This window comes from Oxyura jamaicensis, chromosome 5, assembly GCF_011077185.1.
Source record: "Oxyura jamaicensis isolate SHBP4307 breed ruddy duck chromosome 5, BPBGC_Ojam_1.0, whole genome shotgun sequence".
Classification (NCBI taxonomy): domain Eukaryota; kingdom Metazoa; phylum Chordata; class Aves; order Anseriformes; family Anatidae; genus Oxyura; species Oxyura jamaicensis.
Window position 1 is genome coordinate 36,841,890 of NC_048897.1, and position 17,652 is coordinate 36,859,541.

Genomic DNA, 17,652 nt, shown 5'->3' on the forward strand with positions numbered 1-17,652 from the left:
CTAAAATGAATTTAAAATAACAGACTCTATAGTCTGTTGATTGCACTGGTACAAAAATATAGCATCTGATAAAAGATTTTAAGCCAGAGTATATATTGTTAACTTTCCAGAATCAGATGGACTGTCTACAAATAACCTCCTGCAGCCCCAAATGGCACACCAGTGTCAATGAATTTTCATATATTTTCATGTTGCCTTGTATTTTCACTCCCTTCTAAAACTTTCACTGTTATTATTATTTAGGGGAGATCTACAAAACAACAATTCCACAATTTCCCACTGTGATACAGTACTCCCCACACATCCATTGTGTGCCTCTTCAGTCCTGCTCATTTCTATCTTTTCCTACCTTTCACTCCTACCTCTAACATTCAGTGAACTCTGCAGTCCTTTTCCAACTAATTCTCCAGTCATTCAAACATGTACTTGGCACGTTACAGTTCTTAGTATTGCTGTAACAGAAGACAGATAATCTGGCTTAGCTGAGAATTCTTATTTTGCCTGCTAAAATTGCTATCTATTTCCTCAGTTGCTTTTACTGGAACACACTGAACCGCTCTTAAAATTAAAAATATCTGTTCAACTAGGGTACCTATATGTACATTCTGTGCTTTTAACAGCATATGCCCATCACAAATGTTATCATTTACACCTGCATTTTCTTTTTAAGAGAATGGACGAGTTAGACATGAGTGTAAAATATGATGGTTATAGTTTGGTATGTCTGAAGAGGCACTTATTCCAAGCTGCTATACTTTGTGCCTACAATTATCTGACAATTATCCCTTTAACTAATAATTTATTGAGAAACAAGGTTTCATTGTGTTGGAAAGTAAGCTTCCAGAAAAGATTTCACTGTTTTTTTTTTTTTTTTTTTTTTTTTTTTTTTTTTTTTTTTTTTTTTTCTGAAATTGGTGAGATTTGTAGTGACTCTAATCTCTGGTGAAAATGAATTCCAAAGCCATGGCCTAGTGAACCTACTTAATTTTCAGCACTGCAAACGACAATTCCATTGAGCCGAAACGACACAGCCAAAAATAGAAGGTTAGATAAGACTTACTCCAAGGTCACCTGAGCTCTGTCCGCTGACTCTACTGAAGATAAGGAGCACAGCACTCCAAATTTGATCTTGCATTCAACAAAGAACTGATGCAGCACATATGGTAATGGAGCAACAAGCTCTCATCATCTTGTGTTTATCAGCTGGGACATTGCAAATTTGATCCCACACTTATATTCTTCATAACTAGATTTTTATTCATAATCAGATATACTATCATATTATACAGCTGTCTGAAAAAAGTAGTCCAAACCCTTGCAAATTTTAAGTATATTCAACAAGCTGCAACCATTCCTAAACATACGTTTCTCAATCATCAGTAAACCAAATGTCTCCTTACTACTGACTCATTGCAACCTTTCCCACACATGTAGCACTCATCACTTTTTGTCTCCTCCATTCTACCTAATCAAGTTATGGAGTGGTTTTAACTTTAGTCACATGCATCATCCCACCCAGTCCAAAGCAAACACTTTCTCATGAGAAAGAACAATTGTTATCCATTTTTATCCAGAATTTCAAAGCAGGAATATAGGAAATCATATGTTTGTACTTTCATGTTATTTTAAATTGTTAGTAAGTGAGCTACTTCAAATATTATCTAGAAAGTACAATACTTTCTGAAACTAAAATCTACCTCCAACCAGCAAATAATGTATCTTCACAAAGCTACTTTAGCAGTTTCACATCTCATGGGTGAAAACAACCAAAAATTGATTGCCCTTCTTTTTACATGATACTTTAACAAGTTAGAAGTTGCATCTTGCATTAAATATTACTGTATTTGACTTACCAACATGAGAGGAAAGGAGGACTCTCATAGTTTGACACACACAAAACTGCAAAACCTTTTTTTTTTTTGCTGCATGCCTTTGTCACAAAACCATATACTTTGAAAAAATACTGAAAATATATGAATACTTATGCAACAAAAATACAATCAGTTCATAGATGCATTAAACTTTTGGATTAAGAGAAAATCTTACCATGCACTTCAGAAAAAAAAATAATATTAAACTTCATGAGATGTCTTTGCTTTTAAAAGCTGTATACTGTTCTAAAAAGCTGAAGTAATATGGTAAAAGAGCAACATAGAACAAGTTAGAATGATTGACTCAAGCTAAAATGACTAAGCACATGTCTCGACAAGCAAGGTACATGTTTGGGCTTAAATAGTCTGTAGAATCAATGGACTTTAGAGAGCTATCATTTAATTAGCCAGTAGGGCTCAATTCACAAGATCTAGCTGATGTTGGCCAGAAACTCTGGAGGGCATCCAGTCCAAACTGCTCAAAGCAGGGTCATCTAATAGCAGATTGCCCAGGGCTGCATCCAGTTGTATTTGGATTACTGCCAATGGAGATTTATGGATAGAAACTCCAGAAGCTCTCTGGGTACCTATTTATTTGTTTCATTACCCATTGACATAAACATAGGAGTCCAGGCCGCCTGATATGCTTCTGGATAAATCAGACATCCACAAAATAGAGTTAGATGAAGTAGACTCATACTCAATTCTGGTATCTAAACACATCACTAGACACACGAGCAAATGAACAGAGCAGTAGGTGTCTATTTAAGGGAAAATATAAATGCATTGTTTACAGACTAAATCCCCATGAACTACAGCGGGGGGGGGGGGAGGGAAAAAAAAAAAAAAAAAAAAAAAAACACACAAATGGGCATCTAAATGCATTTCTCAATCTAATGCTCCTTTTCTACCATAACAGAAATCTTAAGCAAGGGAAATTAAAAGCAAAAAAGAAAGATTAGACATCAATAGTCTCTGCCATGGGGAATTGCTTAGGAGCATAGACCAGGTGATCTTGCACAATCCTTTCTGGCTCTCCAGAAATCTGTTTGGCATTTTATATTAACTTAAAGAGATATACTTACAGCATGTGCTCCCTGTATTGTCCGCACAAGGTTTATTCCTTTCCACACATAAATATCACCATTCAGTGCACCAGAATATGTCACTTCATCTCTTGCACAAGCTAGGCACAATATAGTTTGGAGATCACCAGTTTTGCCAAAAACACCACGTTTTGGTGTCAACGAATTGCCACACAAGCTCCAGAACTGCAAGATAAAGTGATTTAGAGAGATGGGTATCTTGCTAATCTCCTAAAATTTAACACGTTCTTCTGAGAGAGAAATACTTTACTTCCAAAGTACACCATCTTCTATCTCCTTTTCCTTGCTTCAGTTCTCCACTAGGTTAACAACCTTGTATTTACTTAACTGAGTTTACATTTCAACAAAAACTGCACTGTGGACTACATAGGAAGGAAGGAGTTTCTGGGTATCTTAAAAATCAAATTGGAATTCTTTGACCAAATTGTAATTTGTAAATCACCTGTATTTTCAGTCATTTTGGAAAATGATTTCATAATAGAATTATCTGATCTTTCTCTAATGCAAAACACAAGTGCAAATGGTTTACTTTGCAAGTGCTGCATTTATACTTTATACATTTAAAGATGCGATCTAATCTCAGAAATTTCTGATACAATTGTAACTTGCTCTGTTTATAAGTGGCTGGTCTTATTACAGACTTAATCAATTCTGATCATACAAAGTAGTCATCTTTCACATTCCCATCAAACCCTGATGTTCAAACGCACAAACGTGCACTGTAAAATTCAACAAACTGCTGGACACAATTTCAAATCCAGAACTAAATGTGAAAGCATTTATTTAATCAGTGCTGACAGCTCACACTTACATTGTCTCAGCCTCTTCTACGTATACATGTTTACTGAACTATATTTCACAGCAAGTTTCTGTTACCAATAATCTTTTCAAAATTCTAAGCATAGAATTCAATTAATACAGGGTAATATAAAAAGTTGCAATGAACAGATTTTTGTACCTGCAATAACGTAATGAAGAAATAACCATACACCGACCAGACAAATCCCTGTTTTAACTATTATTGTTTTAACCAAAGTGCACTGTCATAGATTATGTTGTTGCTTGAGAAGTAACGGTACAATTACTGCATAAATTAAACATCTAGCCCCGACATGGAAGAAAATAACTTATCTAAAAGAGGTAATTCCTTAACAGCACTTTATTTGGAATTGTCTATGTAACTTGATTTTGCAAGTTAAAGAATGCAATATTACTAACATGAAAATAATTAATTACTGATATCAAAATAACACAAAGAAGGAATGATTTAAGAAAAGCAAAAAAAAAAAAGCAAACCTCTGCCTGATCCAAATATCTCTACAACATTAGGATTCAGATTTTTATTTAAAAGTTTTCTCTAAGGAAACATCAATTATTTTTAAAATGTCATTTTTAATTTTTAAAAGGGCTTTGTAGATGCTTTAAAAAGCTTTAAAGTTGCTCAGATAGGCTTTTCTTATATAAATGGATAGGTTTTGACATGATAAAGCCACTGTAAATATACTAAATCACAGCTAGCAAATGTTAGCATATTATTGGCATACCGGTATATCAAAGAAAAAAAAAATCAAGCTCTTGGAAATCTCTAAATGACACAATAAACACTATACTCAGAGAGGTATGCAGTCTAGTCAAGATACTGTACGCTTTTTCCAATAAACTATCAATATATCTTAATCTAAAAGTTCTTCTTAAGAAAAAAGCACTATTTTTTTCCTCACCTTAGGACCCTACACATAAGAGCAATACAGAACTTTCAAGCTGCCATCTACTGCTGTTACATGGTAACACAGAAGGCAGTGCATGGGATAAGGGAGTGACTTCCTTTAGGAAACATAACTAATGGCAGCCAAGCATTGATAATCCTGCTGACACAATGAAGTCTGAAAAAACAGCTGTTTCTGCATGTCAGTTGGTACACGCATCAAACGAAGCAGAGTGTTTTTATAGAACACTCTGCAGAAGACATGGCCTGCCCAAATCATGAATCCTGTCATTTTGAACACTCCTTGCCCATTACAAAAGCAGGAATAGCATGCAGAGAAAAAAAAGAATTAAAAGAAAAATGTTTTTCCTTTCTCTTACCACTGTATTTCTGTATTCTCTCAAACTGTAAGAAATGCAATCTCAACTCATTTCACCTCACAGTGTAACGATTCCCTGTATAAGAATCAGAAATTTGAGTATGAGGACTGACTTTAAATGTGCGTAGCTTGAATTAACGCTACTTGGGATTCCAAACAGAGCATTTTAGACTACCTAAATTTTAAATTATGACACGATCATCCCATACGATATCAATGACAACTCTTTTATTCTTTCTGTATTTTTGTCTGCCAGGCCACAAACTCTTTTGAGCAGAGATTGTCTGCTTTTCCACTGCATATATTGTAACATGCCTAGTGCAGTCATCTGTGATCCATGACTGCAGTCCTTAAGTAGTAACAGTAATCCTATAAAGGACCTTTCATATTATATTCCTTTCAGATGCATACTCCTTTTAGATTCCATTTTAATCCATGAAATAATGGTTTATATTTTATATCATTTCTTACATTACCTTGATGTGTTTGACACCACAGCTGACAAGCTTGTTTGGCTGGTACAAGTCCCAAGAAATATCAAATATCTGCATTAAAACAAACAAACAAAAAAAGAAAACAAAAAGGAAAAACCCCATGAACATCAGCAGAGATGGTCTTCCCAAGGGATAGTGAAAACACTAAAAACTTCTAACAAATTAATAGACCATCTAAAATGCTTTAAATAGAACTACCAGAATGACTTCTTTATCCCTTCATTCAACAGTGAAGTTGAAAAAATGTAATTCAGATTATTTGTTGGTCTTTTTTTTTTTTTCCTCCCACAGTAATTACAACACGTGAAAATAACAACAAAAAGGTTCATTTATGAAAATCTAAGAGACTAGAGAAATCTAAGAGATAACTTGCATTTTGATTTTCCATACTGGGATTAAGGTCTAAGAAGTCCCTTAATTTTGCAATTCCTCTACATGCTCACAGTCTCAGCAAAGAATATACAAATATATGAGCTACACATTTTATTTCAGAAATAAATTTGTCTCTTTCATATCCTTATATATCTTAATACAAATCCAAGCTTTATGCAAATTCAGTTTCTATAATGTAAAATATTTTTTTTGTTGTTTAGACAAAGCTTTAGTATGTATACACAGACATGGTTTGACAAATTAACTCTACATTGACACTCAAATTGGTAGTAATACTTACTCTGTCTGTATGACCAGGAGCCATTGATAACAATTTTCCTTTTCTCCAGTCCCATACACAAACTGTGTTTTTTGAATCCAAACCAACTGAGACCAACCGCTAAAAATAGCCAAATTAAATAAAAAATAAAAATAACAATATATTAGTGAAGGCTAGAGAAAAAACAACTTGAAAGAACAAATTCACAACAAAGTTGAATAAGAAGCAGTATCTACACCTTGATGTAGAAGAAAACAAGAAATATACCATCTTATTCCAAATGACGAAAGCTTCATCTCTTCAATCACGACATCATGACCATAAAGCAAGGTCTTCTCAGATAACATTTTCTGATTCATAGTGCATCATCATATATAACATACATGGCAAGCAGTAATCAGGAGACATTTGCAAAAACAGATAACCTCTCTAAAGTTAACAAAATTACTTGCATTTACTTTGAATTTCATATAACTTGCAGAATTTAAGTTATTTATTTAAAAAGTTCAACAGATACAAAGAAACAAAAATATTTTATTCGAACTTCTTAGAAATGAGATTAAGAACAGTTAAAAGCCATTCTTCAAAACAAGTCCGAGTAAATATTCCTTTTGGAATCCTTAACAAAACCAGAAACCAACAAGGTCCCAGACATACTGGTTTCATTAAGTACATTCAGAAAGAGTTTGACACGAGTTAAACTATAAAACCAGAAAAGACAAAAAGATTGTACCAAGAAAACATATAAAAATAAAAGTTTAAGATCCTCCTGTATGCCTGACTTGTCTTCAACTGTAAAGATGCATTGATTTATTGACAAACATCGCAGACCATTTAGCCAGTAGCCCACTTACTATACTTGACAATCAGTGAAAATCTCATTTTCACGATAGAAATTCTCAGCAGAGATATTTTAACAGTATTAAAGAACAGGCAAAATGAAGTTTTATTTTTATATATATATTTATTATTAAAGGAAGTGAAGTCTTTTTGTTGAGTTTATGCAGAAATTGCGATATCTTAACTTTGACAAATGAAAGCTTGGCACATCTTTTGGGCAAAGTTTTTCTCACTGTTCGGTAGCTAACCCATATGCATTCAAGACAAATTTAGTTTCAATTTTTAGGTAGATTGTCAAAGGGTGTTTTTAACAAGCAAAAGCAAACCACAAATGTAAACATTTTTTTCCCCCAAATACAGAAACCTATTTCCAATAACATTTCTTTTTTGTCTCTAAAGCTCCAAAATTATGGGAAGAAAAAAAAAAAAAGTTAAATATAAGTGGTCTTCATGCTCCTTAGTTATTAATGCCAACTTCAATTTTTCAGATACTCCAAAATACATTCTTAGAAGGAACATCACTTTCAGTTCCAGCTATGCTTCTAACAAGGTCAATTCCAGACCTACTGCACAAAGAGAAGTGTAAAAGTAGACTGGCTTTACAAATGATAAACAGCCAGCACACACACACAAACAACAAAAAAACAGATGATGCCTTACCAGATATGAACTGATATATTTATCTTTCAAAGGCATTTGAAAGATTTATTAAATGATGCTTTCAGTTCTCTTAAGAACCTGAAAATCTTGTTACCAACCAGCATATCTCCCTATTGAAGAAGGGCTCAAAGAAGAAGGTCAAAAAAACCCCACCAACTAGTGATCTCATAGAAGAATGTATTGTAAAGAAAGCTGAACTTCTCTCAACACTAGGAAAACTGAAGAATAACCTTGGCTTTAGATGAAACAGCTGCACAAGCATATCACTAGATTGCCTGAGACAAATAAAAAAGAATAATGTCTTCCTGAGCTAACCAGACAAGCAGAGGTGGAGTGTATATACTGCCCAACAAAAGTATAAAAACTGGACCACTAATAAAACAAACTTTGAATAAAGCAACAGGCTTGAGCTGGCTTCAATCCATCTATTCCTTCCTGGGAACTGGGGGTGCCCAGAAATGCGATGGTGAGCATTTAAGAATGGTAACAGGAGTCATCTTTTCAATGCAATTAATCTGTACACTGCAATTGCTACATAATGCTTATTTTGCGATTTCAGTACATTGCTGTATCACTCCAATAAATCAAAATCCCATGTAATGTCAAATATTTCAAATAATTAAAATCACTATCAAACAGTAAACTCTCCTCGTGGGGAGTATTTAGAAGAACCTCATCAGAGAGTACTGCAGTCTGACAAGTCTGGATGTAAAAGGATAGGGAAGATGCAAACAAACATATTTTGCATATGGAGACATTTCCAGAGGGAGACAATTCTGGAAGATCCAGATCTCAAAAAAACAAACGTATCCAGTTTCCCTTTCAGACCATAAAATTCAAAGAAGTGCCAAGAAAAAGGTGATCATATGTAAACACTGAGAATATCAGTCTAAATTCTGACGATTTATGGCTTTTAACATAAAAATCAGTTCTGGACGTTCCTATAACAAATCACAGATATACATTCAAATCTCTCAAATACACACAGGGAATGCACAACTGCATACTAAAAAAAAAAAAAAAAAAAAAAAAAAAGAGTAGTTCAACAATAAATATGGTAAATTCTGACCTTAAATTATTAATGCTGCCCAACTGAGGAATGGACACACGAGTTTACACCGACAAGAACAACATGTCAACTAGAAATGATGTTGTAGAAAGCAGCTGACTCTAGAAAGCTGCAAACAGTGAGAAATGAAAGTGATAAAATCTGTAGATCAATCTGATAAACTCAAAACCTCCCTACAATAATTTCAGTATGTTTTAACTGAAACAAGTTACAATTAGGCTTTTCTCAGTAGAGCCCCATCTGGTATCACTCAACTTAATTAGAACAGCCACCGATCTCTCCAACAATACAGGAGCTCTCACAGATGCAGAGTCTCTTTAAGTGTTTGAAAAAAAAAAAAAAATTACATACCTGACCATCTAAATCAAAAGCCAAGCAAGCTATACCATGTGTGTGAACATCTTTCAGAACGGATACAGTTTGCACAGTGTACGAGTCCCACACACAGATATACGGTTCTTTTCCAACTTGACCTGTTGCCACCAGCACGCGTTCAGGATGCAAAGCAAGGCTGCCAAAAAAAAAAGAAAAATATAAAATATTTTTGCATAAAACTTCTATATTTGCCTAAGTTGTTTGCATTAGTTTTTTGATATAAATTATTTTATAATATTTTATCATTTATAGTAGATTTTATATCATTTTGAATCAGATTCCATAATTGCTGTAATATTTCCTTTAATACAGTTCATGCCCCCAACTTTCTTCAATTTGAACCTTCAAGCATTTCTCCAATTAAACTAATTGTAGAAGTTATTAATCTGCTGTTCTAAAACACTCAGTTTACTAAATTAAGTCAGATTTCCATACACTAAAAAGACTTATTTTTCCTTTCTCTCTCTTTTTTTGAGATTAAAAGATACAAAGGACCAAGAAAAAAGCCATTGTTTATTTATCAACAAATCTATAATTAATGGAAACAGATATGCATATCCAGAAGTATTTCATCCTGCATACTCTTTGATGTCCTTTACATGAAAGGATATGAGATACCTTCCTAAGATACTCTGTACAACTGACTGTACACCAAACTCTGTACAACTGACTGAACACCAAACCAAAGCTTAAACTAGATGCTATGACCAGACTAGACTTCAGATGACTGAACTGACTTGATTATCTTCACATTAGAACAGATATGAAGAGTTCATTTTGAGTAACTGTTGACTTTTCACATTGCTAACATTGCAGAGAATTTTCCTAAAGTTCATATTTCAGAGTCTTCCAAAGTCTACAGAGCATCTTCATAACTGTGTTGTCAAATCAGGATCATGCTAGAAAGCATGACAGTCAGCGAGGTAGGGTTTTTGTTTTGTTTATGGCAGCAAGTTGCAAGGGAAGACGTGACATCTGTTGATTCATATTTCATAAAATTAAAAAAAGTTAGAAGAGCACACTGCAATAGAAAACCAACTATGTTACTTGAGATTCTACACAGACTAGATAGAGCAGGCCCAAGTGATCTGAAAAATAGCCTGAGTCAGGGAGATAAACTTTCAAAAGCCAGCTACTTAATTTGGCTAAAATTTTTCCTCTCCCTGCTACTCAGAGAAACGATCTTTGGAGTCTGGTGGGCAGAACCACCACCATCACATATTTAACGTATTTATCTTCTCAACATTACTTGGAAAGGAGAAAGGTTGAGCACTTTGCAGTGATAAGATCTTACACCTGAATTTTGATTTTGATGAATGAAGTTCAAAGGGTGGAGACAAGGGGAGTCTGTATATATATACACACATAAATATATATTAGAAATAGCCAGGATAAAGATAAAGCTTATCAGGAAATGACCAGAAGATTGAATTCTAAAGATGTATACATTTCTTACATGTAAAAAGAGAAAGAGACAATTGTGTTAGACGCTGCTAAATATTTCATGAGGCCATGCTGCACCATGCTCTATCCTTTGTATTGTTTCCTCTTACCATATATTATTTCAGATAGTTGCCAAATCTCACAAGCACAATGCTAAGCGAGGAACCATTTAATCTTCAAAGTTTCTATAAAACATTAAAAAGACTGTGGACCTTGCAAAGTTTCTTCGGGAATTCCTCTTTCTCGCCATTCTACATTACCCTCAGTACAAGGATTGAGCAACCAACATTTCCCCACTTTGCTTCTCCTCCACTCCACAGATATTTCTTTGGTTCTCTGCTTCCTTCTTTATTTGACAGAGCAATCTCATAATTAAAAAGCAATGCATGAAGGAACTGGCATGCAAAACTTACCACATTTCACTTCAGTTCTGCCACCTAATCCTGACCAACACCTGCACATCTCCCAGAGCACACAGGCAGATGGCGTACACATGGGGAAGTAAGAAAAGCATGTGGAGGGCGAGAAAATGTTGCATTTGAAATGATCTAATTTTTACAAAGACACTGTGAAGAGGGAGAGAGAAGACCAGATGGACAATAAAGAAATTCAAGAAGGGAAAGGAACTGAGAAGGCTGACTTTTTTTTTTTTTTTTTTTTTTTTTTTTTGTGCTTGGAGACAAACTAAGAGGAAAAAGTAAAAATACAGCAAGTCTTATGACTGATTCATGAAACATGACGTCAGGACTTTTCAATCCCATACTTAGCTTTGCTACTTGTGCTTGGTGCAATTTCAGGCAAGTGAATCACTGGAACACAGAAATACAAGTAGGGGCAATCAGACAAGGGTCACCACTCCACAACTGCAATTCTGATAGCCCCTATGTTTGAGAAACACTCAGGCGTTGCTCTGGACACAGACACTTGCAGGAACAGCCCCACACCACACCTTGCATTACCACTGCCTGCACCCCAACAGTGGCTTAACACATCCTGACCAGAAGCAGCAAGTGCAACAAGCTGCAGCCACAGTGTTCCCCGGGCTTGATTCGGGGCCAGTTCTGTTCAATATTTTTGTCAATTATCTGGGTGCAGGACTTGACAGCACAGAGCTGCACCAGAGGAGGGTCAGACTGGGCATTAGGGAAAATGCCTTGACCGTGAGGGTGGTCAGACACTGGGACAGGCTTCCTAAAGAGATGGTTGATGCCCCGTGCCTGTGGGATTTCAGGAAAACTGAACAGCAGAGGTATGGGCAGCAGCTGAGGAGATGGTTTCCTGCATCTTTCCTCGTTATTTCTTCCAAACCAGGGAGAGAAGGATTGGTTAAAGTACTACTTCCAACTTTTTTTAGCTCTAGCTTTTCAGGACAAGTTGAAGAGGGAATGAGTCAAGGGACTGCTACTTCTATTACCTACACTGAGAAAATTGCGACAATTATTTATGTGACTTTCTTATGAACTATGAATGATAAGATGCTATTCCTTCAATATTCAAGTCTTGACTACTTTTACATCAACACAGCAAGTTCCAGGTCTGAAATTTTGAGCTCTGACCAAAGCTAAAGGATCAGACTCCAGTTTTCAGAGACCTGAAGATCCTTATCAGATCTTTTGTTGGACTATGTGTGATTGAGCAAACATTACAGACATCACAATAAATGCCAGATATATGGTACCTTGGTCTAACCTCCTGAGTAAAAGCACAGCTACAATTTACACATTCAGAAATTCTCATTATTAAAGCAGTCCTGAGCAACGCACTGCATGCAAGTTATTAATGCAGAAAGAAAAAAAAAAAAATCTAACTAGAATGGGCGCCTGGCATGGACAAACATTTGCTATCTACTTCTCTCATGTACATGATGCGTTTAACAGAAACAAACAAGCACAAGTTCTCTCTGGATATTCCCAGAGGACATCTCGCAGACAGCTCTGCAGAGGTGTCCAACTACAACGCTCCAGCTGCTGGTGTGGTGGCTTACTGCCACGGTCAGTCCCCGCAGAAAGGCAGAAAACTATGATTGGGGCTCAGCTCTCAAGACAGCAGCCAATTCTGTTGGTGTAGGCTCCACAGACTTCAGTACGCTGATCTCTCACAAGGATTTTCTTGTGATTTTTTTGCTCATCCTGTGGAGGGGTAGGAGAATGCTTAGTGCAAATGAGAAGCTCTGCACTCGGAGAGAACGAACTCATGTTCCTTTTACTGTATGGGTAATGAAAGCTGGGATGACCTCTCCAGGTTAGACTGCGGAAACTGTGCTTGTAGCCAGCCTATATAGACAGGCTGGAAAATTGTGCCTGATATTTTTTCCTCTTCATTGAGGGATGACTAACCTGAGGAATGAGATATTACTGCTTGTCCAAAAAAGGAAACAAATATTCCTCATAAGACAAGTTTTTCAGGCCTTTCTGCTTACCTCTGGCCTCTCTGACCTGGACTTTTCCAGAGCAGATGATAGTTCTAACACAGTGTCTCCAAAGAAGCAGATCTGAAGTGTCCCAAAAGGCATATATGACCATGAAATAAAGCAGGAATTAGACTAACAAATAGCTTAGCCAAATTAATTTTGAAATTGGATATAAAATTTGATACTTCCGAGAAGAGTTAAGTAGTAGAAAATCCAATTATCTGCCTTTCACTACTGCAACTGAATAGCCAGCTCTGCAGAGAACAGAGATCTGCTGATACCCCTGACTGCCATGCCTTTCTCCAGATAGATATTCCAAGCAGACTGAAATACAGTATTACAATTTTAACAGTGTAATGAGAAGGACTTGCTCCTTGCTTACAGTCCTGACAAAAGGCTCTTCCCTCCTTCCAGAACTGCACCCAAGCATCCCCCACCATTCTGACCAGACCCATACACTGTACAATACCCAGGGTAGATTAATTATGTCAATTATTAATGCCAGCCTCTTGAAGAAACAAAAATTTCCCATAGTATGTGTTTGGGATGACACCAGAGACACAGACGTGACCCTCCAATTTTTCTGAGGTTTGTAGTGGCAAGGGATGCTGAAGTCTGCAAAAAAACTACTTTTTTATAAAATAAATCACGTTTTTTTCCATCTTCCCTTGTTTTGTTCTGAGCATTAGCAGGCATTGATTAATACAGACAAGCTGCAGACAAGGATACAGTATTAAAGATGATGTTTCCTTAGCAACAATATTGGATGAAAATCCAAGAATATACTCACGTGACTACTCCCGAGCGTCATAAAACTAGGACACCAGTAAAAATGCACAAAAAGTACTGCTGCAAAATAACACTCTCAGATATCTATTAATGAAGAGTTAATTTCAAGTGTCAAACTGTTTCTATGAGTAAAAAGAGAAAAATATTTTCATTGTAAGTTTAGAGATATTTTATGTATAGTTGTAGATAATCTCTTATTTGCTGTCCCTTACCCATATTTCCCCAGAATAAAAATAATAGGAGATACTACATTTATGTCATACTGCCTTAATTGCCATAGCAGGAAGAGCTGTAAGCAGCAACATTTCTTATAAAAGTTTACGTAGATCAAATCTGGGCAGGCTTATTGCCCATAGACAAAACAAACCACTACTCTTCATGAAGCATCATTACTAGGTCTTCCATATACTTCTTGTCATAGCACCAAGATCGTGTAAAGCTTTCTCTAGATTCCTTAAATTGTGGAGGCATAAAACTTCAAAGTAAGAGAGTCTGTAATGGGGACCAGGCGATGGGATAGTATAATATTATAATAATAGTGATTATTCCCAGATGCAGCTTCTCTTATTACTGTTCTGTATTCTCAGACAGATCCGAATGTTTTTAGATTAACAAGAAGAGTTGAAGCTAACATAAAACTTGACAAAAGAGGCTAGTAAGTCCATTATCAACAGACTCTTACTTGTCATTCACTGAAAAACACATTATCATTAGGTGCAAGAAACAACATATCAGAATTTCTGTTGTTGAAGTTTATTCTTAAAATAATTTTAGAAGGTTTGTAAACTACAGTTCAAATAATTTGTACTTTCCATTCTTGTCTAAAAACCAAGGTCTCCAAGTAAGAAACCTTGATGATGCACTCTTGCTCAGACGAGCTGAGAATAATACACAGAAGATCCAAGACAGACAACTGGAAAGCTGGCAAGAATCTTGTAAAATTCACCATTGCAAAGCCCTATGTTTTAGTTTTCTTTCATTCTTTTTGTAAAAAGGTGTCAGATTTCTTTTTTGTTGTTGTTGTTGCAATGGTATTTCTTCTACTTAAAGAAAATAATTTTTATTATAACTTTTTTTGTTGAACAAACTGAATTCCAAACAGCTCTGGTTAAAAATCTGCATGCTTCTGAGCAACAACGACAAAAAGTTAGAAGTCTCTTCTTTATTCATCCTGAATGCCAAAATCTTTTGTAAAGTCTGATTTAGTATTTTGATTATTTTGCATTTTCAAAGAATAAAATAAAGTATTATGCTATTGCTGAGGTGTCTTTTCTAGACTGATAAAATTACTGATTCTCTGAAATCACCAGGAAAAATGTTCCCAAAATGTAATCCATCAGCTGGAGTTTATCCAAGCCTTGAAATTTTTATATGAATCTATGCAGGTATGTATGTAGGTATTCCTAAGGACAAATATATTTTATTTACATTTTATTTCAATATGGACACTATTGAAACATCCAACTCCAATAAACACCGTGCAGGGTGATGTTAGTCATACTCACAAAATGTTTTGTGAAGGAATTATCTTCTGTCCCATTTCTAATTGCTTTCAAAATACTGATTATGGCTGCCCACTCATTTCCAGAACATCCAAACAAGCAATGCAACACAACTCAAAAGCATGAACTCATGACAATAAGAACTATACTGCAAGAGAATCATCTAAGATGTTCTAGATGTGCATCGAGAAAACATTCATCTCAGTGATCTGTGCTATCATTCACAGGCTCAGCTAGCCATCAGCATACCATAACAAAGCGGTGGGAACAAAATTTCATTTCCTTTATCTAAAGGCTTGTTTGTAAGAGATTCTGAATGAGAACCTTTTAGTCTTTTCCCTGTTCCAACTCAGGAGAAGTGAGCAAAAAGACAAGATGATCTTCAAAGAGAAGGAAAGGGTTAGAGAGTGAGTGCAGTAACACTGATGCAAAGTTTCCACCTCAACAGTTATGAAAATTGAGGAAAAAAGTTCTTGGAGCTATATGCCACTTCATGCAGTTAGATGCCTGGTTTTGCGTCGTGTAGACACCTTCTCCACTGCTGAGGATGCAGTTGGCTTAAGCATGCTAGTAAGGGAGTCAACACCTCCAGAAAAGAGATTAAAGATTTTCCCTTCTTTTCAAATATAAATGATTTTGCTAGTGCCAATAGAAACCATCTTTGTTTCTGATTAAATACAGGGAGAAAAGGAAACAATGTCAAAAATCCATATCACAATTACTTCCTCTCTTTCAGTGCACAAAATCCCATTGCAGTGTTTGCAGAATTAGAAATATTAGAAATAAAAATTATTAGAAATAAAAGATTTAAGGTCAAAGCATTTACTCCAAAATTTTGAGCCAGGAAAAGAGCAAAAATTTATTTCCAGAAAGATTATTTTTGATGTGCCTATCTTCACAAGCTAATTAAATAGGCTTGTTTGAGGTACAAAATATACATATTTGTAAATCTTTCACTATTATGGTAAAAGTCTCAAAACAACATTTTCTTGGAATATCTCTGTAACAAGACTTACAGATTTCATCCAGTCATTACCATTTGCTTGTTCTCCAGTGAAGACGTACAACACTTTTTAAGCTACTAGATTAATCTTCCCTCTCTTATTTTTGAGATTTATACAAGATGCTTCAGTATGATATAGGGAAAAAATAAACCACAGATTATACAATTTTCTTTCATATTTCTGAACAAATCATGTAGATTAAACAGCAATTCGTTCTTCTCTCCTAAGGGACATATGAATAACATCAGAACATGTGAGAACCTATCATTTGAATATTCAAGAATGGAGTCACAGAATAATTAGTGAAGATTTTTGAAAGGTTTTTCTTTTATACAGAAAGGTCACTGCGTTAAAATTAGCGATTGGCTTAAAATAAGGAATGGTGGGAAGAAAGCAGTGACAGAGCTGCTAGTGAGATAAGCTGAGACAAGCACAATATCCTGTGCTTCAATGGACTCTGTTTCATTACAAACCAAAAAAGGGTTAGAGTAGAAGGGAACACAAAGACAACCTTCATTCTGCCAACCCTGGAGACCGCAGATCTGCTAGATATCTTTGTGAGCTCCTGAGAGTACCGGGTGTTCTGCAGGTGGTAGTCACGTGTTTTCCTGCAGAAAAGTAAAGCCAAGGACATCTAAAATACTTGTTTGAAATTTACCATCCCAGAATCTCGCTTTATGCCCAGAAAGGTGAAATGAGCCAGGACACCACTTAAAGTTAGGACACCTGAACATAATTTAGGAACACCATACAAATGTGCTGGAGGCCAGAATGCCCTATGGAAAGTACCTGAAATTCTCATTTTGCTTGCTGTCTTGTTAACCACTAAAGCAACAGCACAGATAGAAGGAACAGCAATAAGAGAAGTTTTTACATGAAATACTGTCTGCTAAAACAAGCAAACAAATTCCCACATGTACCAGAAGCATGAAAAGAACATGAAGACATGGTAAAATGCAATACTGAAAGGACTCCAAGGTCAATGTGCATTTGGTAGGCAATGGAAACTGTTGCACATCTGGATTCACTAACTTCATTACTAAATACCACTACAAAGGAGATGATAGATAAATAGCATTCATGATCAATACTTTCAAGAAAATACTGTTATAAAATTACGTGCATCTCAAGGATAAGGATCCAGCTGTGTATTCCCAATAAGGTAACATAACATATTCTCATTACCATAACCAAATATTGAAACCTGCAAGAGACAAAAATCAGTTATTTATAAATGAGCTTACTGCTGAAATGCCTCATACATTATTCATTTTTATAGCATTAATTTCTATGATAGAAGTAGCAATTAATAAAGCATGAAGTAAAAAAGTAACCTGTGACTAAAAATACAAA

General features: G+C 35.5%; 1 protein-coding gene across 5 annotated transcripts in view; it reads right to left on the reverse strand.

Annotated features, from left to right (window-relative positions):
• EML5 (EMAP like 5) overlaps positions 1-17,652 on the reverse strand; it is a 105,466-nt gene that overhangs the window by 74,843 nt on the left and 12,971 nt on the right. For all 5 annotated transcript variants that reach the window (XM_035328940.1, XM_035328937.1, XM_035328939.1 and 2 more), the window contains exons 2-5: positions 9,128-9,287; positions 6,229-6,327; positions 5,538-5,606; positions 2,957-3,142 (exon numbers count right to left, since the gene is read on the reverse strand). In XM_035328940.1, coding sequence (XP_035184831.1) covers positions 2,957-3,142; positions 5,538-5,606; positions 6,229-6,327; positions 9,128-9,287 — 514 coding nt within the window. The remainder of the gene's footprint in view (positions 1-2,956; positions 3,143-5,537; positions 5,607-6,228; positions 6,328-9,127; positions 9,288-17,652) is intronic.